Here is a 22,456-nt window from a genome sequence, read left to right as displayed (position 1 = left end):
ATCTGCAGCAGCCCCAGATTGAAAGACTGACAAGCGCATCACTCAGCTGGACACTCCAGGACCACACCAGCCCCTCAGAGAACAGGAAGTTCTCAAGAGTTCAAAGCCAGACTGTGCTACATAGCAAATTTGAGATGTTTGGGCTTGATGAGACTTTGCCTTTAAAATAAATTAGTAGTTACTTCCTGAGTCCATGTTTCATATCCTGACTGTGCTAGTCGAAGCTATCTTGGGGCTGGATAGAGGGCTCAAGCAGTTAGGAGCACTTGGTGTGCAGTCACGAGGCCTAGAGTTTGGATTGCAGCCCTGTGTAACAAGCCAGGCATTCTCAGTGTGCCTGTACCCATCTCTGAGCACAAGGGAGTCAGAAGAACAGCGTTCAGCCTAGTCTAGAAAACAACTCCAAAAAGAAAAAGAAAGGAAGAGAAAAAGAGAAAGGAAGAGAAAAAGAAACAAACTTGACAGGGCCTCTGCTTTCCTATACCAAAGAAAACAAACATCACTTTGCCCACCTGTGGAGTGGCCCATAATCCTCTGATGCATGCAGGTTCTACCACATTGGCTTTTGCTGACTGACTATCAAACAGTCTTTAAACAGGGAGGGTGGTGGCTGGAGAGATGGCTCAGAGGTTAAGAGCACCGACTGCTCTTCCAGAGGTCCTGAGTTCAAATCCCAGCAACCACATGGTGGCTCACAACCATCTGTAATGAGATCTGATGTCCTCTTCTGGTGTGTCTGAAGACAGCAACAGTGTACTCATAAATAAAATAAATAAATCTTTAAACAGGAAGGGTAAGGGCCTTGTGCCTCCCCAGAGTCAGAGCCTGGGTAAGCAAGGGGTTTCACATGCCATCAAATGTGACATTATAGGGGTTGGGGATTTAGCTCAGTGGTAGAGCGCTTGCCTAGGAAGCGCAAGGCCCTGGGTTCGGTCCCCAGCTCCGGAAAAAAGAAGAACCCCCCAAAAAAAAAAGTGACATTATAGGTTAAAGATCTGACGCCCTCTTCTGGTGTGTCTGAAGACAGCGACAGTGTACCCACATACATGAAATAAATATATAAACCTTTAAAAAAAGTCTCCCCGGGGCTGGGGATTTAGCTCAGTGGAAAAAAAAAAAAAAAGAACCAAAAAAAAAAAAAAAGTCTCCCCCAACACAGAGGTAGCAAAACTAATGCTTAGAGCATGAACTCTCCAGGTTTCCCAGAAGCACGGAGTCACTAGACCAGTCTTACATCCTGGGCTGCCTACCTCCCTGTCCCTACACTGTTTCTGCTGGTCTCTAGGCACTCTACCACACATGTGCACCAGTGTTCTTGGGATCTGTATATGCCAAGGCCAACTCTGCTTCTCCCTGCCAAGCCTTTCTTTCTTTCTGTGGGGTCTCAGGGTAAGCAGGATCCAGAAAGAGATTAGGCGTGGCCTCTGAAAGCATGAATGAAGTCAGGGAGGCCCTCCTGGTGCAATGCAGAAGGAGAAATCTCACTCTCAGCTGCTGTGCTCATAAATAATCGAGAGGCTACTGTCAGGCTGATCTCTGCAGAGGCTTCATCAATATTTCAGCTTCTTCAGAGTCTTGTTCCTTAGCAACCATGTCACCATGCTCTCCAGAAGGACTGCTGCCCCTCCTCTATAGGTGCTGTCTTGTCTCTGTCCTTGTGGTCAGGCAGATACTTGTGTCAGCCCTGGTGAGCAGCTTTGCTCCTCAGCCCACTGAGGTGACACTGCATTCAGGAGGTGTATGTGCGCCAGGCAAGGGAGAGGAGCGGCTTGGCCCATGACAGCTCTCACAAGTCCACCATGGGCCTGGGGGCAGAAGGACAAGATGGAAATATTTGGTAGGAGGTCAGGACATACTTCTCCAGCCTTCCCCTCATTCCAGCCCAATTCTGGACTTGCCCTGGTCACTGCCTGTCTACAGGCATGCTGTAGTTTCAAGGCGAGAGGGAATCTCTCCTTCCTTCAATGGGTTAGTAGTTTACCTGAGTTTACCAGAAGAAATTCAGAGGCCATGGTATGAGCAAACGGGACGGGGCATGGTGTTTGGGCTTCTGTCATCATTCCTTCCTGGTGCTAACAGCTGTGCGCTGCCTCTGCCAGCTCTCAGGAGGACTCATCCTTCAGCAGGGCTCTGAGAGGCTGGGTAAGGCAGGCAGCTGACCTCTAGGCCTCGACCCTGTTTTACTCCATGACTCAGGTGCTGTGGAGGCTTGCCTCCTACATCAGCTAAGGCGCCGTGCTGCGGGCTTTCTGCGAAGTGACAAGATGGCGGCCCTGTTCACAAAAGTGGGGAAGACATGTCCCGTGGCTGGAGATATCTGCCACAAGGTTCAGGAGCTGCAGCAACAGGCAGAGGGCAGGTAAGGCCCAAGCCAACCCCGCCCAGCATCCTTTTTGCTCTCTCTTTGGCATTTACTGTTGTCAAGACAGCCTGCCTAAAGGTAGCTTTCTGTGAGGGGCCAGCCTGAGAATCGGCTAGCCCTTCGCAGTTCCCATCTGTATCTGGTCTCCCTCCTTCAGTTCCTTCTCCCAGCCCAGGCACCCTGAGCTCCAGCTCTCACTTTAGTGCCTCCAAGCCTGGCCTGTTCTTCCAAACCTGAAGCTTTCCCTTCTCATGGCAGGAGACCCTCGGGAGGCAGCCAAGAAGCCCTTCGGAAACAAGGTTCAAGCAGTGGGAAGACCACAGCTCTCAGCCCACAGGCCTTGAAACACATATGGGTACGCACAGCACTCATGGAGAAAGTTCTGGACAGGGTTGTACAATACCTGGCCGAAAACTGCAGGTGACTACCCACCCCCCATTTGTCCTTTCCTTGGCCCACTTCAGCCTCATCCCTCTATATGGTTAATACTCCATGGTAGTCTGCAGGCCTCCAGCCCTCCTTTGGCACCCCAAGAGTATAGACCACGCCAAGAACCCTACAACACTCCATCCTATGGACTCATTCCTTTTTGGTGACTGATATGAATCGGGTCTCTGGCCACGCTTCTCCTGAGTGAGCTTGACCACACTCAACGCTGGCCTGAGTCCAAGAGCCCTGGTAGTCACCCTGTCCATCTCCTCTTGGCAGCAAGTATTACGAGAAGGAAGCGTTGTTGGCAGACCCTGTGTTTGGCCCAATCCTGGCATGTCTCCTAGGTGAGCTTGAAAACTTAAAGGCCTGTATTGGGTTAGTGGGCTGAGGGACGAGTGAGGAAAGAGCCCCAGCTAATTACCCATCCCTGTCTCCTTAGTGGGACCCTGTGCCTTGGAATACACGAAGCTCAAGACAGCTGACCACTACTGGACTGACCCCTCTGCTGATGAGCTAGTTCAAAGGCACCGTATCCGGGGTCCCCCTAACCGTCAGGACTCCCCAGCAAAGCGTCCTGCCCTGGGGGTTAGTATTCTCCACACCTCTTGTGGCCACTTATTCCAATTATACTCATGGGCCCCAAGAGGTACCCAGGAGAACCTCTGTCTACACTAAATCTTGCAAATATGCCAGTAGCCCATCTTTCTATTGGTTAGAGAGCAAAGGGTGGCAAAGAGTCAGCTAGAGAGGGCCAGCATGGGAGCGGGAAGGTTAGGTCCTAAGGCCAGCTCCCCCCCCCCCGGGGTTGGGGGGAGGCTTGAGCTGTGACTTTCCTGGCAGATCCGGAAGCGCCACTCTAGTGGGAGTGCTTCGGAAGACCGGCTAGCTGCCTGTGCCCGTGAATACGTGGAGTCTCTGCACCAGAATTCAAGAACACGGCTGCTCTATGGGAAGAACAACGTGCTGGTGCAGCCGGTAGGAATGCTTCCCTCCTTAGAAGGTCCCAGGACCAGAAGCCAATTTCTTTGCTCCAGTACTTGACCAGAGAGAAGTGGATACCATTCTACCCACACTTCATTGTCATATGACTCATGCCCAGCTTGGAGTTGGCAGGAGACAGGGATGACATGTACCCTGGCTAGCTGAAATCCAGGCTGTCCAGGGCTAGGAGGGCAGCCAGCTGGCAGCATGGGTGTGGCTGGCCAGTGGTACACATGGCACCCAGGCAGACAGGACAGAGCCATGGCACTGAGCCAACTTGGAAGAACTATCCAGATCTAGCTTCTGCTTTTCCTGGCTCTACCCAACCTCTAGCCCTAGGACTCCATTGCTGGCCTGGTCTCTTGGGCTCATTTGCGTGGGCCATCCTATGAGACTCTTGGGCCCATATTGTCTCTGTCTTTTGATGTGTTTCTTTCCCATAGAAGGAGGACATGGAGGCAGTCCCTGGCTACCTCTCCCTGCACCAGTCTGCAGAGAACCTAACCCTGAAGTGGACTCCCAACCAACTCATGAATGGGACTCTCGGGGACTCGGAGCTAGAAAAGAGGTGGGGGTTTTACACTTGCTCTAAGGAAGCAGGAAGGGAGTGGACACTTGGCCCAGGGCAGGGAGCGGAGAAACAAGGCAGACTCCAAGGGCCCAGACTTACTCCTTATCCCAGTGCCAAGAGTCAGAGGGAGAGACTGGCTGCCTGGAGTGATTCCCAAGCCCTCCGAAACGGAGCCACGCCTGGCCATGGCGGGGTTTGCACAAGCCAAGTGCTGGATAGCTAAGACTGCCAGACTCCGTGCCAGGAAAACAGCATGAGACATAGAGGGACAGGGCTGGCCTTGGTCATTGCTTGGCTACTGCTGCCCCATCTTCAACATAGTTTCAGGGGCTGATAGGAGCAGTTGACAGAGGCAGGTCTTGGGCATAGTGACACCATCTGGTTCCTTTTTAGTGTGTACTGGGACTACGCCTTGGTGGTGCCCTTCAGTCAGATCGTCTGCGTCCACTGCCACCAGCAAAGTGAGTCTGCTTGTCTAAGGCACAGAGGTGGGACGACACCTCTTTCTTTTGTGCACTGTGCATGGGGCCTGTTAGACTTCTGTGTCCCTCCTAATGGCCTTATTTTGCAGTGTCAGGAATCAGGGCATTGTGTGTGCTAAGCATGTGTTCTATTACTGAGGCACACTCCCAGCCTGCTCTTTTTATTATTTTTTTTCTTTTTTTTTTTCTTTTTTCTTTTTTCTTTTTTTTTTTTTCGGAGCTGGGGACCGAACCCAGGGCCTTGCGCTTGCTAGGCAAGCGCTCTACCACTGAGCTAAATCCCCAACCTTTATTATTATTTTTAAATTATTTTTAAAATTTTTTATAGCCAAGCAATCAGTGCTGGTGCACACCTTTAATTCTAGCACTCAGGAGGCAGAGGTAGGCAAATCTCTGAGTTGAGGGCCCAGGACAGTCAGGGCTACACAGAGAAACCCTGTCTCGAAAATAACAAACAAAAAATTTTGTGTATGGTTGTTTCACCTTCATGTATAACTATAGATAGATAGATAGATAGATAGATAGATAGATAGATAGATAGATAGATAGATAGATAGATAGATATAGATAGAGAGATGTATGTATGTGTGTGTGTATGTATGTATGTATGTATGTATGTATGTGTATGTATATGTGTATGTATGTTTTGGCCCAGGTAAGCCTCAGAACTAGAACTGCTGAGAGTTGTGAGCTGCTGTCTGGGCGCTGGGAACTGAACCTGGGTCCTCTGCAAGAGCAACAAGGGCTCTAACAGCCGAGACAAACTTCCCAGCTTCATTTTTTTTTTCGTTTATTTAGACTATGTGTGTAAGCACATTCACTCCTGCACTGCAGTACACATGGAGACCTCAGGACAGTTTGCCAGAGTCACTTCTCTCCTTCCAACATGTGGGTTCCAGGAATGGGAATGAAACTCAAATCCTTAGGCTCTGCAGTAGTCACTTTAGCCTGCTGAGCTGTCTTGCCAGCCCTCCATTGTTCCTGTCAACGAAGCATCCAAGGCCTATTCTAGCCTGTCTGCCCTCCTTCCTAGCCTGGGAAATCTCACCTGTTGGGCCAGGGTGATGGGTCGGGTGGTCTCAAAATGGGCCCCAGCCTCACTCGTGGGCATTCACCCCCACCAGAGAGCGGTGGCACGCTTGTGCTGGTGAGCCAGGATGGCATCCAGAGGCCGCCACTACACTTCCCACAGGGAGGACACCTGCTGTCCTTCCTGTCATGTCTGGAGAATGGGCTGCTGCCTCGTGGACAGCTTGAGCCCCCGCTGTGGACCCAGCAGGGAAAGGTATCTTGGCTGGGGAGGCTCTGGGTGCAGGGCTGGGTGAAGGAAGCCTCCTCTCTTCCTTTCTACACAGAGTTCTGAGAAAAAGCCCTGGGTGGGACTGCGCACTGAGCAGCCTGACAATTTGCTTCCTCTGCAGGGCAAGGTTTTCCCCAAGCTACGGAAACGCAGCAGCATTCGGTCCATTGATGCGGAGGAGCTTGGTGTTGGACGGGCAACAGACTATGTGTTCCGGATCATCTACCCTGGACATAGGCATGAGCACAGTGAGTGTCCTCGTATCCCCTGTGAAGGACGCTCGGGGCGTGTGAGAGCACTGTGTCATCTGAGTCAGGCAGGCCCACTGGCCAGGCCAGCTGGAGACAAGAGGGTCATCACTTAACAGCCCCCCCACTGAAGCTTTCACTCACAGATTTCACCTAGATGTCATCCCTCCAGGTCACCCTGATCCAGCTCAGGGGACCCAAGGATCACTACCCACGTATTTTAGTACTGTTTCATGCCATGATGCAGGAAAGGGAAGCCAGAAATATCAACAGAAGGTGGGGAACTTTCCATTCCTCTTCAGCCTAGAATAAAACTCTCCTCCCGGCTTCAGTCCACATCCAACCTCGACCTGTGCCTGGGCACAGGAGCTGCGCTTCTTGAACAGTGCAGGTTCACTTCCAGAGCCAAGGTCCTCCTCAAGCCAGCCTCTGACACAGAGCATCCTCTGAAGAGGACACCTGAAGCTTGCTTGTTGAGGGCTGTGGCCTGAGGCATCTGGGCGTCAGGGTGGGGGTGGGGTGGGACCTGATCAAGAAATATCTGCTCTTTCTGCTCAATGCTGCTGTTACCCATGGGATTCTCTGCACTAGACTTGCATTTCTGGACATTTAGTCAGGGAATCTGCCAGTCCACAGTGATCACTGCCAACCCGACCACCTCCCTGCATTGCCTAACTTGTGCCAAAAAGTTAACCACAGTGTGTCTTGCTGATGGGCGGGTGACCCCAGCTGTACACCGAAGCCACAGCACAAGTGATCCAAATAGGCTCGGAGGACCTTGCTCTGTTCCTCTCAGATGTTCCAGATAAGAGGCAGCTACAGGCAGAATGCTGTAGACCTGCATTTCACCTCAGACTTTGCTAGGTTTCAACTTGGAGCCTACATTCCCCCTTCTTCAGCCTGTGACATGTTCCATTCTGCTCACATCACTGTAAGGACCTCTCCCTCCCTAGAGGGTGAGGCAGGCACCGAGAGCTACAGCTCAGCTAAGTGACTCCTGCCTCTCCAGGTGGCTCTGAGAGGGCCCTGGAAGAAGGTTGAATTTATACTCCTAAAATGAGGGCTTGAGGTCATCTTTAGGTTAAATGCAGCCCAACTATGACAGAAGCTAAATAAAAATTTAGATCTATTTTAGATCCATCTGGCCAGAGTCCCAACTAGCCTTAGTCAGAGTTGGTCTCCTAGACACACACACACACACACACACACACACACACACACCCCTTCCATCCTCTCCTAATAACCACAGAAGGTTCTTAGCCCGCACCCTACCATCCCCCACCCCATACCCTCTATACCTTGCAGGTTCAAGGTGATCTCAGTCTCCATGCCACTCACCTCAAGGAGGGCAGTTGGTCTCTCCTGCTCAGGGACTAGGGTCCTCATGCCTCTGCCTCTCTCGCTATTCTCTTTGAGCAGTCACTATTAACTACCACCACCTAGCGGCCAGCCGAGCGGCCTCGGTGGACGATGATGAGGAAGAGGAGGATAAACTACACGCGATGCTCTCAATGATCTGCTCGCGGAACCTCACAGCTCCCAATCCGATGAAAGGTTTTTATCCCTCCCCATCCCTGACTCACCTCATCCTCCACCCTACCCCCCTGGGCCCACTTGCCACCCACTGCAGGGGCTCAAACAGCAGTGTTGGCATTAGGGGACTTACACGCAGGGCCATTTCCTTCTGTCAGAGGCAGATCAGTGAGGACACAAGGAGTCCAGCAAGAAGAGGGAATGTATAGAGTAAATGGCTCTGAATGAGGAGAGGGGCTTTATGCTGAGAGAAAGAGAGCCACTGGAGGAGGGCTGGCTATCTGATGGCCTCTTGGGGACCAGAATGGCTCTCAGAGCCTCTCCCTATTCCTGCCAGTCACGTTACAAATGCCAAGCAGTGGTCTCTTTCATTCTCTCTGCTGACAGGAAAGCCAGCCTGCAGCCTTGTGCTTCTGACTATGACTTAAGATGGGGCAGAGGTGGGGCTGGACAGAGGTGAGGGATAAGAGTCCCCAGGAGAAGAGATTCCAACCATTGATCGTCCCGTGTGTGAGGGTGTAGTATATGACCTGGCACTTTGGCATGAAGCTAGAAATACTTACCACAGAGTATCCAGGAACTGGTCTAGGCTCCCAGCAGCAACATGGATTCCTGCCCCACGTGCCCCTGGTTTACTGTGTGGTTGGGCAAGTATTTTAGTATCTCCAGACTTGGTTTTCTCGCTGGTGTCAGTGCTGTGCCAGTGGTGTTACCCAAGTGTCCCAAACTCTAGGACCTCAACTTCCATGGTGTCTGGGATTGCCTTCCCTGGAGACCACATAGGATGGTAGTAACTGCCCCTCAGCATGCCTCTGCCCACCGAATTCTTTTTTAACATAGAGCTGTCTCCAAGAGAAGGAGCCCCACTCTTTGGAGAAACATCAACCAGGGGCCTTATGAGGGCTAGAGGAGGGGCTTCAGGAAAGGCTGGACAGAGACACTGAGGCTCAACTAGCTCCTAGATGCTAGGAAATTTTCTTGTCCCCACCATTTCCATGCCACAGAGTTTTAATTGGTTCTTGCTTTTTCAAAGGGAGTCTAATACATTATACTCCTTACCGAGATGCTGTTCACTCTGCCTCTCTTCTGACACTTCTATAGAGTTCTGCTAAGGGCACAGCAAGTGTCCTAGGCAAGTCACTCAGCTTGTAATGACTCTCCTACTCCTGCCAGCCAGGCCTGTGGCTCAGAACACCCATCAGGAACTCTGTCGCTGCTCCCCTTCCTGCCACAGTTCTGCCTTCCTCTCCAGTCCCGTAGGCCGTGGATTACCCTACTTTTTAAGTTATGGACACATACTTGCCATCTAGCTGTTTATACTGTAGACTTGCACAACACTGTTTACAGGTTAACTGACTTTGAGTTATGTGGGAAGGTTGAACTCATTGCCCCTCAAACTGGCATCTTGGCAGTAGAAAGGCCACTGACTGCTGGGTGGAATGGCACACACACGTATAATTCCAGCACTTTGGAGGTAGAAGGAGGAAGGTCAGAAGGTCAGCCTTAGCTACATAGGGAGTTTGAAGCTAGCCCAGGAAACCTGAGATTTCAGAAGAAAAAAGAAAGCACACTAGCTAGTATTAGGACTGAGGCCTCTAAATCAGTCCTCGTCCAGGTCCATGGGGTCCAGAGGCCTTGGAAGTAGTTCGGATATCCTTTTGTAGAGTTTGGGGATTAGACCAGTCCACTGCATAGCCCCTGTAACCCCAGTACTTGGGGAAGGGGTACAGGTGTGAGAAGAAAATCTGGAGAGAAGTGGAGAGTAGGCATGGGGGTGGGAGCTCCCCCGTGCACTCCAGTCCATAATGACAACACTGCCATTGCTTTGTCAGGCCTGCAACATGCTTGACTTGTGCATGTAATTAAGTGGCGGGGTGTCCAGGTCTCTTCCTTCCCCTCTCCGTTTCCTGCTGCCCCCCCACAGAGCAGAGATGCTGTTCACTCTAATTCTGCTCCAGGCCAGGCACCTTTCACTCGGAGTCCTAGGAGCTGTGTAGTTCACCCACCTTGATTGCTTGCTTTATACTTTCCTCCTGCTCAGAGGAGAGAGTCAGAGTCAAAGCTGACCCAGCAGACCCCTGTCCAGCCTGCTGCCTCACCAGTCACTCATCCAGTCACTCCAGAGCTCCAGCTGCCTACGCTGGGCTGTCACAGTGTAGAGAGTGTGCAGTGCTGGCTGGTTCAGCTCCTTCCTGGAGAATTAAGGTGAAGAGCATTGACCCAGGATATGTGCCTTGGTTGGGCCCAACTTTCTGGGCATGAGCTTGTTTCCCTCTGTGCCCATCCTCCACCCCCTGCACCTGTTACCATCCCTGCCTGCTGCCTGCTGCCTGCCTGGCTGGGCTGACTCCTCCCCACCCACCTCTAGCCCCTCCCCTGGCTCCTCCCACACCTGGCCTCCTGCCTGCTGCAGGGGCTAGAGAAGGCGCCAAACCTCCCCGGCCTGCACTTCCCCTCTCTCGCTGCTCCCAGAGTCTTCAGCATGGCTTGCACCCCTCACTCCCAGAGCCGCAGCCCCTACCAAACATATTCCCTTAATTTACCTCCTGGTGGAGCTGAAGGTCCAGATACTGACACAATCCTACCCACAGGTCTGGGGGGGACAAGGCAGGGCAGCCCTTGAGGGGACTAGAGGGAAATCAGCTCAGCCCTCACCACCAAGGCACACCCAGAGCTGGAGTCTGGCTCACTAAAAACACCAGGCCTTGGCCTCCAGACTGGGGAGTCAGGGTCTCTTGCTAGATTTACCCAGAAATCCACTGCTGAAGACCTTGGCACACTCAGCTCTCATTGTTCTTCACTCTTTCTGCTCCCCAACTTCCTGACACTACTGAGCCCTTCACTGCATCTCTCTGTGGCTCCTGGACGAAGTCCTCCTTGAACAGTGTTCTGCCAGTGTAGACCCTAGAAACTCTAAAGAATCTTGCCTCACTTCTAATTAGGTCATAGGGATGGCTGGGACAGCCTCATCTCCAGGAGTACAGACATGTCCACCGGTCTGTCTTCTGATGCCGCACTTTGGCATGGACACCTATGACTGGTGGATTGGATCGTGGCGCTGTGTGCCCAGACAGCACTTCCAGCCTCCAGCCATGGGAAGCTCCCTCCATTCTCGCTCACACAAGAGCTACCATTGCTAAGTAGGCAGGCTTCAGGATGTCTGGTTTGGGCAGGAAGCACTGTTCCTGATCTTGGAAAGGCCAAGGCGAGTGAGACATAGCTTGAGGCACCCTCAAGGATCTTGATCATTTCTGTCGGGCTTCCACACACGTTCCTGAGTGTCTCAGAAAGAAGCAGGCTGAGAGCCTTTACAGCCCAGGCTAACTGGCAGTGTTCTGGGGAGCAGAGGCCTTTGTTCTTCTTCCCTCTAGTGAAGCATGTGTTCTCTGGCACTGATGGAGGTGGGCAGACGAATCTCCCACAACTCACATGGGAAGGCTGTCATCTTCTCCAGGCTCAGGGGAAGCTGGGCAGTGTCAGGCACCCTCTCACTCTCCATCTCTGGGTTCTCGTTCAGGCAGGCACTACCCTAGGAATTTCCACCAATGTGACTTCATCTGCAGCTCTGGGCAGAGACGGGCATGCTGCAGGGCACTTGGGGGAGAAAGCCTGTGCAGGCCTTAACCTCGGCCCCTTCCTGCCCTCAGATGCCGGCGACATGATTGAGATGCAGGGTTTTGGACCCAGCCTGACTGCCTGGCACCTGGAGCCTCTGTGTAGCCAGGGCTCCTCCTGTCTTTCCTGCCCCTCCAGCAGCTCCCCATATGCACCCCCCAGTCATTGCAGCTGCACTCCTGACAGGTGAGTGGGAAGACAGGAGCTAGCCTCCTGTTAACGCATCTGCCCACGTGTGCCCTTCTGTCCTTACAGGCTGTGCCACTGGCATGACAGCATTGCCTCTTTAAACTGGACAGATCTGGATTCCAATCTCATTTATGCTACCTAATTACTTCAGCAAATTGTTGAGTGCCTGTGAGCCTCTGTCTTCCCTTTTTGTTGTGTTTGAGACAGGGTTTCACCATGTAGCTCTGGCTGGCTTGGAACTCTCTATGTAGACCAGGTGAGCCTCCCACTCACAGAGAGCTGACTGTCTCTGCCTCCCAAGTGCCGGGATTAAAAGCCTGGCACTTCTGTGTTCCTAAACCTCAGTTTTCTCCCCCTGCAAAATGGGGTGATACCACCTCCTTTCTTATGGCAGGTGAGGACCATGTGAATGCCCAGAGTTGTGCTTCCACATAATAGATAACAAGACTCTGCTCACATTCCCATTACACTGTAGTCCCACTGTCAGGCTGCGTGTCTGGGAACACTTAGTACTACCATGTATGGAGGCAACATGGGAACAGTTGGCTCTCTCCTTCACCTGGCACTTCATTTTTAACCTGCTATTTCTGCTGATCCTGAAGTGTCTCCATTTATACATAAAGAAATCAAGATCCACTGTAGCAAAGTTAAAGCCGGGCCCCCAACAGCAGCATCAAGGATGACTGGCAGGGTGGGGACACTATTGTACTGCTAAGCTATATACTTCCCCCTCTCCACACAGCCCCCAGCATCTTGCCTGTCTCCTCACTCTGAAGCTACAGTGTCAGCCCTTCTTGCCAGTGGGCTACAATCCTTCCCCCTCTGAGCCAGGATGTTTCCACAGGTTGCCCCTCAGGCTGCTGTGTGAGAGCATGAAGAGGCAGATAGTGTCCCGGGCCTTCTATGGCTGTGAGTGTTGGTGAGGTGGGTTCTGAGGGGCTGGGGGTGGGGAAGCACCTCAGTCACAGCCTCCTCCTTGCCCACTGTAGGGCTAGCCTACTGTCGCCACCTGTCCACAGTGAGGACACACCTGTCTGCACTGGTGCACCACAACATTATTCCACCGGACAGGCCCCCGGGGGCCTCAGGGGGTCTTACCAAGGATGTGTGGAGCAAGTATCAGAAGGACAAAAAGGTGCAAATGGGCCTCCAAGGCAGAGGCCATGGGTGGGACTTGGGAGGCAAAGGTGATACACAGTGGCCTGCAGTAAACTGGATGTTCATTTGCCGTAAAACACAGTAGGGAGTTGGGTAGACAAACTAGACTGATGCCATGGCTGACCTGCATCATAGACGTATGGCTGAGTCCCATCTGCATGGGAAGGGACTGGGCCAGGAACCCAATATTCCATATTGATCTGAGAACTGACAGATCTTTGCCTGTTAGAGCTCTCTTCCCTGCCCTGTGAGGAAGGGGATATGGCAAGATCTCTTAGAGCTGTAACCAGGGAACAAGAGGCAATGGCTGCCCGAGCAGGGTATGCCCAGTCTCAATAAAGCCACTGAAGCCAGGCTTAGCTGTCCCTGGGATGTGCTGGGATGTGGCTTGGCTGCCAGGTCACAGTAATGTGTATGGTCTTTACCCTCTGGCTCGCTCAGAACTACAAGGAGCTGGAGCTGCTTCGGCAGGTGTACTATGGGGGTGTGGAACATGAGATTCGCAAGGACGTCTGGCCCTTCCTGCTTGGCCACTACAAGTTTGGCATGAGCAAGAAGGAGATGGAGCAGGTAAGGGAGCCTGCTTCTACATAGCCAAGGAAGTAGCCGCTGGATAATGACTCTGGGCAGGGGGAGGGGTTGGAACCCTTAGCCCCTCCTAGCTAGAAACAGAGAAGACAGTAGCAGAGCAGCCTCCTGGTCCTCACCTGAGGAGTTTAGCCCTCTCACCTTGAATCCCCTCTAAGCTGAAGTTCCAGTGCTGGGCTGGCTTTGAGGTGCCCTCCCCTCAGGGTCATGGTGTGCTCTGTGCAGGTGGATGCAGCAGTGGCAGCCAGGTACCAGCAGGTGCTGGCAGAGTGGAAGGCCTGCGAGGTAGTGGTGAGGCAGCGGGAGCGGGAGGCTCACCCAGCCACGCTCACCAAGTTCTCCTCGGGCAGCAGCATCGATAGCCACGTACAGCGCCTTGTGCACCGGGATTCCACCATCAGCAATGATGTGAGCCGGATTTGTGGAGGGCTGGGGAAGGCAGGGGAATGCTGGGGGACTCACCCATCTTGTAGGCACAGGGGTCCCAAGCATGGGGCCAGCCCACAATCCTGGTAATTGGGTCCTGGACAGAGGCTTCATGTGTTAGTGTCTGAAAACGTCAGTTGAAGAATGGGCAATGTCTGATACCTTCACATAAAAACAAGTCACTGCTTCGTGCCGGGTTTCAAAGGAACAGTAGAGGAAAATGGATCTTTAGGGAAACCTCTCCTGTGTAGAGCGCATGTGAGGTAGTCACAGGCTACCTTGGGTCCCAGTACTGCCCGGTGAGATCAGTGTCTCTGAGCAAGATTGTCTAATGTCTGGCCCCAGTTTCCAAACGTCTCCAGCTCCGTGCCTCTTGATTCAAGAGGCTTCATGGAAAGAAAGCTGTTGGCCAAAAACTAGAGGCACGCCATTGGAGAGAAGGCCACTGCTTTCTACTGGCAGGACCCTCTGCAGTCTTCTGTCACCTTGTGGAAGCGACTGCAGAGGTACATAGGGCACTGCTGGAGGGCTCTTCCTGAGCCACTCTGCCTTGATGATGGAGGCGGAGGCGGCTGCAGCTCTGGCCACCTGCTGCTTCCCCCACATACACCTGGGTTTGTTTGGGTTTGGTTTTGCTTTTCCTTCCTGTCCTGCCCTTCGCCAGGCCTGCCTATCTTACTGTGCAAGTGCTGGGTTATGGGCACACACTGTTTCTATCCTTGTGTTTGCTTAGTTTTGAAGCAGGGTCTCTCTCACTTTGTAGTTCTGAAACTTGCTATGTAGACCATGACCTCGAACTCACAGAGATCCAACTGCCTCTGTTTCCCAAATATTAGTATTAAAGTTGTGTACAATCATGCCCAGCCCACAAGTGGTTTTCTTTTTAAGATTTATTTTTTATGTGTATGAGACTTTTGTCCACATGTATTGTCACTGCAGCACATGTGCCTGCTGCCCGTGAAGGTCAGAAGAGGGTATCAGGATTCCTTAGAATTGGAGTCACGGATACTGGAAACCTACCCAGGTTCTCTGAAGAGCAACAAGTGCTCTTAACCTCTAAGCCTTTCCCCAGCCCCCACTTTGTGTATATCCCACCCCCCCTCCAAAATAGTTTCTTTCTGAAATATAATGACAGATAAGCATAAGGTTGCCATGGTGAAGCCCATCATTTTGTATAATAAACTACCATTAAAATCTAAAGGCCAGGCTTAGTGTCTCACATCTGAAATCCCAGTGTCCTAGACGGAGAAGTGGGAGGATCAGGAATTCCTTAGCTACATAGCAGAGCCAGAGCCAGACTTGGCTATGTTAGTTCCTATTTCAAAGAAAAAGAAAGAAAAGGCCTCTTTAGTTAGACAAAGCTTGATGTTGATACTTTACTAATCATGAATGTTAACAGAAAATATACTGCAGCCAGAGATGACCGAACTGAGCACTCCAGAGCACCGGCTGCTCTTCTAGGTTCCTGGGTTCAATTCCCAGTGCCCACATGGTCACTCATAACCAGTCGGTAACTCCAGTTCCAGGATACACCATGCCCTCTTCTGACCTCCACAAGCCCTGCATGTGTGTGATACACAGACATAAATGCAGGCAAAACACCCATATATATAAAATAAAAATATTCTCTTTAAAAGTGTCTAAGGGGCTGGGGATTTAGCTCAGTGGTAGAGCGCTTACCTAGGAAGCGCAAGGCCCTGGGTTCGGTCCCCAGCTCCGAAAAAAAAAGAACCAAAAAAAAAAAAAAAAAGTGTCTAACTAAAAGACACATTGTCCCTCCCCGTGAGCTCTGTTCCTCATCCCTAGCTTTTGTAGACACCTGAGTCTAGGACAGGAGAGGGCCAGCTCAGCAGGTAAAGGTAGTTTCTGCCCAAGTTGGATGACCTTAGTTGGATCCCAAAATCCACTCACAGGTGAAGAGAAACTTACCGCACAAACGTGTCCTGTGGCCTTGTGTGCTCTTTGGCACGTATATTACCAACAACCCCCTCCCAGGGCCACAGAGTTCCACAAGCATGGCTTAACTCCGTTTTTCAGACTTCTTACCCAGAGTGAAAACTTGTAGCATCATTTTCTTTTAAAGATTATTTCATGTATGTGAGCACACTGTCGCTGTCTTCAGACACGTCAGAAGAGGACATCAGATACCATTACAGATGGTTGTAAGTCACCATGTGGTTACTGGGAATTGAACTCAGGACCTCTGGAAGAGCAGTCAGTGTTCTTAACCACTGAGCCATCTCTCCAGCCCTTGTAGCATCATTTTGACTACTGGGTCCAGTTAGAAAAAGAAAAGATTGAGTGTGTGGGTATGACCTCTCCCCTGGGGCTTGTTAGTAATGGTGGGTTCTATACATTGTTTCCTTCTGTGCTTTGTCTGAAGACTAACACCACTGACTTGGTAGCTGCCAAAACACTAGGGCAGGTCTCCTGGACTCCTCTGTGACTTGTAGAATGGCACTGAGCTCTAACTGGCGACCAAGAGTTGAGGCCTAGAGGTTATAGGGCCTAGGGGCTAGAGACGGCTCAACTATTAAGATCACATACTGCTTTTTGCAAAGTTCAGTTCCCAGTGGCTCTGGCCTTAGTAGGTCCCTGCACTCACGTTCATTCACCAAATGCAGATGTAACTAAAAATAAATAAGAATCCTTTAAAAACCATGGATGGTGATGATGCATATCTTTAATCCCAGTACTCAGGAGGCAGAGGCAAATGGGTCTCTGAGTTTGAGGCCAGCCGGGCTACAGAGTGAGTTCCAGGACAACCAGGTCTACACAGAGAAACCCTGTCTTGGGAAAAACAAAACCAAGCAGGGGCCTCTGCTCCCTTTCTATAGCAGTGTCCTGGAGCTTCGGAGTACACTGCATGGGCCCAGCCTGCCTGGGGTTTTGCCCAAAGCCTTGTTCTTCCCTTGGTTGGCTAAGTCAGAAGCCAGTTTGGTGCCCAGGAGCTTCCGGGTTGGGAGTTGGGGGGGGGGGGGAGTGTGAAGAAAATCCTTCTTCCCAGCACCATTCTAACCTGGGGACGAAGATGGAGCCATCTCTTTACTCCCACCAGGTGTTTATCTCTGTGGATGATCTAGAGCCCCCTGGGCCTCAGGACCCTGAAGATTCCAAACCAAAGCAGGAACGGGAACCAGGAGCTGGGACTCCGGGCACGGCCGCTGCAGAGCAGCAGTCTGTGGAGTTTGAGTCTCCAGACTCCGGGCTGCCTTCCTCCCGCAACTACTCCGTGGCCTCAGGCATCCAGTCCAGCCTAGATGAGGCCCAGAGTGTGGGCTTTGAAGAAGATGGTGCTGGAGAAGAAGGCTCCGAAGAGCCAGCCACTGCAGCCCACACTTTCCTTGGACCCCACGATCCAGACCAGGAGAAGCTTGCACCTGCCAGTGAGCTTGAAGGCGGGGAGGAGCTCACAGCTGTGTGTGCTGCCACCTATACTGTACGTGGATGCCCCCTGATACTGCTGTCAGTGGCTCTGTGAGTCCTGACACTAAAATCTGGGGACTGACTGCAAGGGGAGGGAGGGTGGTGTGTCTATCCTGAAAGGACTTGCTTGATCATCACTAAGAGGCCTCTGTTCTCAGAATTCTGGGTCCTTGTTGGCTGAGTTTTCTTTGTTTGGGCATCATCTCCTGCCCTAGCCTGGGAAGGGCTGGCCAGCCTTACCTCTGAGGGACACCCCTTTTCCAGATAGAATTACTGGACACCGTGGCCTTAAATCTGCACCGCATAGACAAGGACGTGCAGAGGTGTGACCGCAACTACTGGTACTTCACGACCCCCAACCTTGAGAGGCTCAGAGACATCATGTGCAGGTGCCATTGGGGGCAAGCCGGGGGAGATTTGGGGACCCAGCCTGGGCCACGGGCTTTACCTGTTGTTCTGTGTCAGGTCTCCCTGCATCTTATGTGGAGTGCTGTCCCTACAGGGCCATTCCCCCACCCCACTGCAGATGTGTACCTGTTTTCACTCCACTGCCCTTCACATCAGACTATGGTGGCCTTTTGTTTCCCTCACTGTCCTCTTGTGAAGTGGCCTGGCCTGGGGACAAAGGCCGTGGGTAGTTCCCACTGCCTCAGGGGTAGAGCTACGTAACTGCTTCAGGAAATGGAAAGAAAGGCTGACTTGTAGGGAACAGAATGTTTTAGGGCCCACATTCATGGCAGTCCCCAAGAATGATTTGGCCACAACCACCATCCCTGCATTTCAGCTACGTGTGGGAGCATCTGGATATGGGTTACGTGCAGGGCATGTGTGATCTCCTGGCACCTCTCCTAGTCATCCTTGACAATGGTAAGGGATGGGGCGTGGGGCTTCCCAAAGCCAAACTGGGTTCAGGGTGACAAAATGGGAGAGTCCTAGAAGGGGTGAGACTATTAGCCAGTCTGCTCTCGGGGTGTCATGGGGGCCTCCTTCCCGTCTCCTCACAGACCAGCTGGCCTACAGCTGCTTCAGCCACCTCATGAAGAGGATGAGCCAGAACTTCCCCAATGGGGGTGCCATGGACACCCACTTTGCCAACATGCGTTCCCTCATCCAGGTAAGTGCTGCAGCTGTCTGTGGGGCTGGGCAGCGCTAGGCTTGCTCGCCAGCCAGAGGGAGGCTAGAGGTCGGGCCAGAAATGCCCTTTATGTGTAAACTTTTATTTCACATATTTATTTACCAAGGGGCTGGTCTTGAGTTTGCAGCAATCCTGCCTCCCCTCCTTGACTGCTGGGATATTGGCATGCACCACCAGCCATAGCTGAATTCCCTTCACTTTAAAAAAACAAGAAAACCATTGCTGCCAGGCACATGATCCTAATCCCAGCACTTAGGATTTAGAGACAGGCTGATCAGGACTGCTGTGAATCCAGGGTGCACCCGGCCTACGGTGGGAACCTGTCAAGTCAAAAGGACTGGAGAAACACCTTAGTCTAGGAGCTGAGTTTGATTCCAGTAGTTTTGTCTTGTTTTTAAAGCCACACAGTAGTTTATAGTCCTAGTGCCCCATGGGACAGAGGAGACGAGCGGACTCCCAGCGGCTTTGGCCAGGCAACCTACTTTCGTCCAAGGCCAGTGAAAGACCTCGTACTCAAAAAAAACGATAAAAGGCGGAGAGCAGCAGTGGATGACACCTGCAGCTGTCCCCTGGCCAGCACCCAGTGTGCCCACATGCCCCTGGTCAGCACACAGTGTGCCCACATGCAGGCACAAATATGCAAACACTGAATTGGGGCTTTCCAGAGGACCTGGGTTCACTTCCCAGCACCCACATGGCAGCTCACAGCTGTCTGGAACTCCAGTTCTAGGGGATCTGACACCTCACACAGACATACATGCAGGCAGAACCACTGCTTTAAACTAAAAATAAAGCATTAAAATGAATTGATTTAAATGTCTGAAGACAAAGCTCTAGTTCAGGTAAAGTGCTTGCCTACCCATGAAAAGCCCTGGGTTTCGCCCCCAGTAGCACACAGAAACAGTTACCTGTGTTACAAACTGAAAAGCAGTGTGTCCACATTCCTGAACCTGTTTTGGTGAGAAGTGAAGTTGGTGATTAAATCCAATGCCCAGAAACCGCAGTCGCTGCAGAAAGAATACAGCCGAGGGAGGGAGGGAGCAAATGAACAGGAATGGTGGGACAGACATGGCAGTGCAGTGGGGTGGTTGAGCGACCCTGGCTGAGGGTGGCACAGAAGCAGCTCAGGTCAGTGTCTCTCCCTCTCTCTCATGAGATCTTGGACTCAGAGCTATTTGAGCTGATGCACCAAAATGGAGACTATACCCACTTCTATTTCTGTTATCGCTGGTTCCTGCTGGATTTTAAAAGAGGTAAGAAGTGGGTGGGTCCGGGCATAATGGCATATGCCTACAATCCCAGTACTCCAGAGTACAGCAGGAAGGTTACTGGGAATTCAAGACCAGTCTCAGCTACATAGCAAGACCCTGTCCTTTTTTTTTTTGGATTTTTTTTTTATTTACATTTCAAATGTTATTCCCTTTCCCAGTTTCCCGGCCATAAGCCCCCTATCCTTTCCCCCTCCTCTCGGATCCTGTCTTTTTTTTTTTTTTTTTTTTTTCTTTTCGGAGCTGGGGACCGAACTCAGGGCCTTGAGCTTGCTAGGCAAGCGCTCTACCACTGAGCTAAATCCCCAACCCTTTTTCTTTTCTTTTCTTTCTTTTTTTTTTTAAAGAGAGAGTGGGACATAGAACTGGGGTCAGGGAAACTGGAGAGCACTAAGTCAGCGTTGTAACTTTCACTGCATACCGTGTGACCCGCCCCTGGCCAGCCTGAGTCTAGTAAGGCTGCCTGGGTGCGCGCGCGTGCGTGCGCGCGCGCGCTCGCACGCTCCAGAGTCCACTCCATACCACTGCTCTGCTCATAGGCGATGGTCTTTGGAGCCTTATCCCAACTGTAGCTCCCCTGAGCATTAAAAATGCAGAGTGAGTGCCGCACAGAGTCTGCAGAAATATCCAAAGGAAGGGATGGGGTCTTGGTCTTGGATATGGATCCCCCATGCTGGAGCCAGGCTGAACTAGGCTGGTGCAGGAGGGAGAATCTAGCTGCTGGGCCGAGCCCATGTGCCTAGATGATTAAGTGCCAGCTCCTCACTGTCCCCAGAGCTGCTGTATGAGGAGGTGTTCGCAGTGTGGGAGGTGATCTGGGCGGCCAGGCACATCTCCTCAGAGCACTTTGTCCTGTTCATCGCCCTGGCCCTGGTGGAGGCCTACAGAGAGATTATCCGTGACAACAACATGGACTTCACTGACATCATCAAATTCTTCAATGGTATGAGCTGATCCAGCCATTCTGGCTGTGCCCTAGAGGGGAGCATGGGGCTCAAGTCCTGGATTGGGCAGAGTTGGAGGGTTCTCAAGAATTCTAGGATTACTTCCCCATAGCGGGGTTCAAGAGCACAGCGGGTAGAAACTAAGCAAGGGGTCAGCCAGAGGGCTCCTCTCAGCCTCCCCATAATTATCCATGTTTTCCCCAGAGCGGGCTGAGCGGCACGATGCTCAGGAGATCCTGCGGATTGCCCGGGACTTGGTCCACAAGGTGCAGATGCTCATAGACAACAAGTGAGGGCTGCAGGCGGCAAAGTGGAGAGCCTAGGTACCAGGCCCCTGAGCTCCAGCAGGGAGAGGCAGAGGTCATCATAGCCCAAACTGCCTCACTCCAATCCCTCACTCCCGCCAACCCCACCCACTCAGCTGTGTAACCTAACAAAGTGACTGTGAGTCTGGGATGTGAGTATGGGCAGTGCTGGCCCTGCAGGGCAAGTTGGGGTCAGGATACCTGCAGATCACAGCTGGGTGGGAGGGGTCGGCCTCAGGGAGACTGGCTGCCTTGGGGGACACCTTCTGTGTTCCCCTCAACCAACTTAGAATAGCCCCACTGCAGCCTCAGTCTGGACTGTTTCCCAATGCCCCTTTCCAGTCAGCCTGGGGCCCTGTAGGGTTAGTGGGGTCTACAGTGGCCTGCACCTCATCTAGCAAGAGTTGCATAGGGCAGGGAGCTCTGTGCCATGTCTCTCCTGAAGCCTTTCGTGGCCTCAACTAGCTGCCTATTCAGGCATGCGTCCTAGGGGCAGGAGACCTTGGGTACCTTCCAGGCTCTCCTCAGACTCTGGGGCAGTCAGATGTGGGCCCTTGGTGAGAGTGGCCCACCTCAGCAGCACTGCCATAGCCTCTGGCCACCAGAGTAACCCCACGAACTCCCCACCCACTGCACAGTGACCCTCTCGTGTGTACAGTGTCACTCTCTGCACCCTGCCCTTGCTTTCTGCACTGGAAACCCCTAGGAGTGCACATAAGCAGCATACTCGCCCACTGTGTGGTACGGAGGGCAGTGGTCTCACTTGCTCTGCAGAACCACCCAGGGAGAGTGTAGGAAGACAGTCCTGTCACAACCTCCCTCCAAGGACAGGCCTGTGAGTTTTGGGATACCCATTACCTGTTTCAGACATCTATGAATTCCTGGGACTGAGGGATGTGGGAATGCCTGGATAGTCCTAGTTCATCCCCAGTGAGAGGCAAGGCCAGCTCCACTTTTCACGTGCTTCAGAGTGCTGAGAAGCCTGGAAACCCAGAGGGCCCTTGGAAGAGTTTACAGGGTTGTCAACAAAGGTCCAGCCCTTGACCTAAGGTCTAGGCATGTTGCTTGTTTCTTCCGTCACCCCCACATTCCCACCATCTGAGCACATGCAAGCCAAGTCTGGGACCTGGAGCCCACACCTTGCCTGGCTCCTGCCTAGAAGTCACCAAGGTCCACAGACTTGCTGCAGTTGAAAAACACAAGAAAGAACCAGCCGCATTCTGCATATAGCACAGCCTTCCCTGCCCTCCCCTTACCCCTGGGTACTGCACAGCCTGTGTGGGGCCAGCCTACCCCATTACCCACCCTGTTCCTGATTCCTCGGCCTCCACCAAGCATGGGCGGCCAATGTGTGTCTGCTGTAGTGACCCTGGTTTTGTGAGGAGCAGAATGTATGGGGTTTTTGGTTTTGTTTTTGTTTGTTCGTTTGGTTTTGTTTTGCTCAGAAATTATACTCTTAAATGTAACAGACCAATAAAATGCATTTGGCAATG

General features: G+C 52.2%; 1 protein-coding gene across 5 annotated transcripts in view; it reads left to right on the top strand.

The window, feature by feature from the left end:
- Sgsm2 (small G protein signaling modulator 2) overlaps window positions 1-22,456 on the top strand; it is a 41,644-nt gene extending 19,188 nt beyond the window's left edge. For 3 of the 5 annotated variants that reach the window (XM_039086013.2, XM_006246740.4, XM_006246741.5), the window contains 22 exons: window positions 2,197-2,359; window positions 2,621-2,782; window positions 3,071-3,138; window positions 3,234-3,379; window positions 3,635-3,769; window positions 4,219-4,343; window positions 4,740-4,807; window positions 5,953-6,113; window positions 6,250-6,376; window positions 7,796-7,930; window positions 11,557-11,710; window positions 12,558-12,622; window positions 12,703-12,848; window positions 13,313-13,441; window positions 13,685-13,867; window positions 16,944-17,324; window positions 17,576-17,700; window positions 18,096-18,178; window positions 18,316-18,425; window positions 19,603-19,699; window positions 20,490-20,657; window positions 20,863-22,456. In XM_039086013.2, the coding sequence (XP_038941941.1) occupies window positions 2,197-2,359; window positions 2,621-2,782; window positions 3,071-3,138; window positions 3,234-3,379; window positions 3,635-3,769; window positions 4,219-4,343; window positions 4,740-4,807; window positions 5,953-6,113; window positions 6,250-6,376; window positions 7,796-7,930; window positions 11,557-11,710; window positions 12,558-12,622; window positions 12,703-12,848; window positions 13,313-13,441; window positions 13,685-13,867; window positions 16,944-17,324; window positions 17,576-17,700; window positions 18,096-18,178; window positions 18,316-18,425; window positions 19,603-19,699; window positions 20,490-20,657; window positions 20,863-20,951 (3,020 nt within the window). In that variant the 3' untranslated portion in view covers window positions 20,952-22,456. Of the gene's footprint in view, window positions 1-2,196; window positions 2,360-2,620; window positions 2,783-3,070; window positions 3,139-3,233; window positions 3,380-3,634; window positions 3,770-4,218; window positions 4,344-4,739; window positions 4,808-5,952; window positions 6,114-6,249; window positions 6,377-7,795; window positions 7,931-11,556; window positions 11,711-12,557; window positions 12,623-12,702; window positions 12,849-13,312; window positions 13,442-13,684; window positions 13,868-16,943; window positions 17,363-17,575; window positions 17,701-18,095; window positions 18,179-18,315; window positions 18,426-19,602; window positions 19,700-20,489; window positions 20,658-20,862 lie in introns of those variants that run through there. The other 2 variants (NM_001107020.1, XM_063269061.1) reach the window with 2 other exon arrangements.

The sequence above is a fragment of the Rattus norvegicus genome, chromosome 10 (genome assembly GCF_036323735.1).
Source record: "Rattus norvegicus strain BN/NHsdMcwi chromosome 10, GRCr8, whole genome shotgun sequence".
NCBI lineage: Eukaryota > Metazoa > Chordata > Mammalia > Rodentia > Muridae > Rattus > Rattus norvegicus.
The sequence above is the reverse complement of the archived record's forward strand: the minus strand, read 5'-3'. Positions and strand labels throughout refer to the sequence as shown.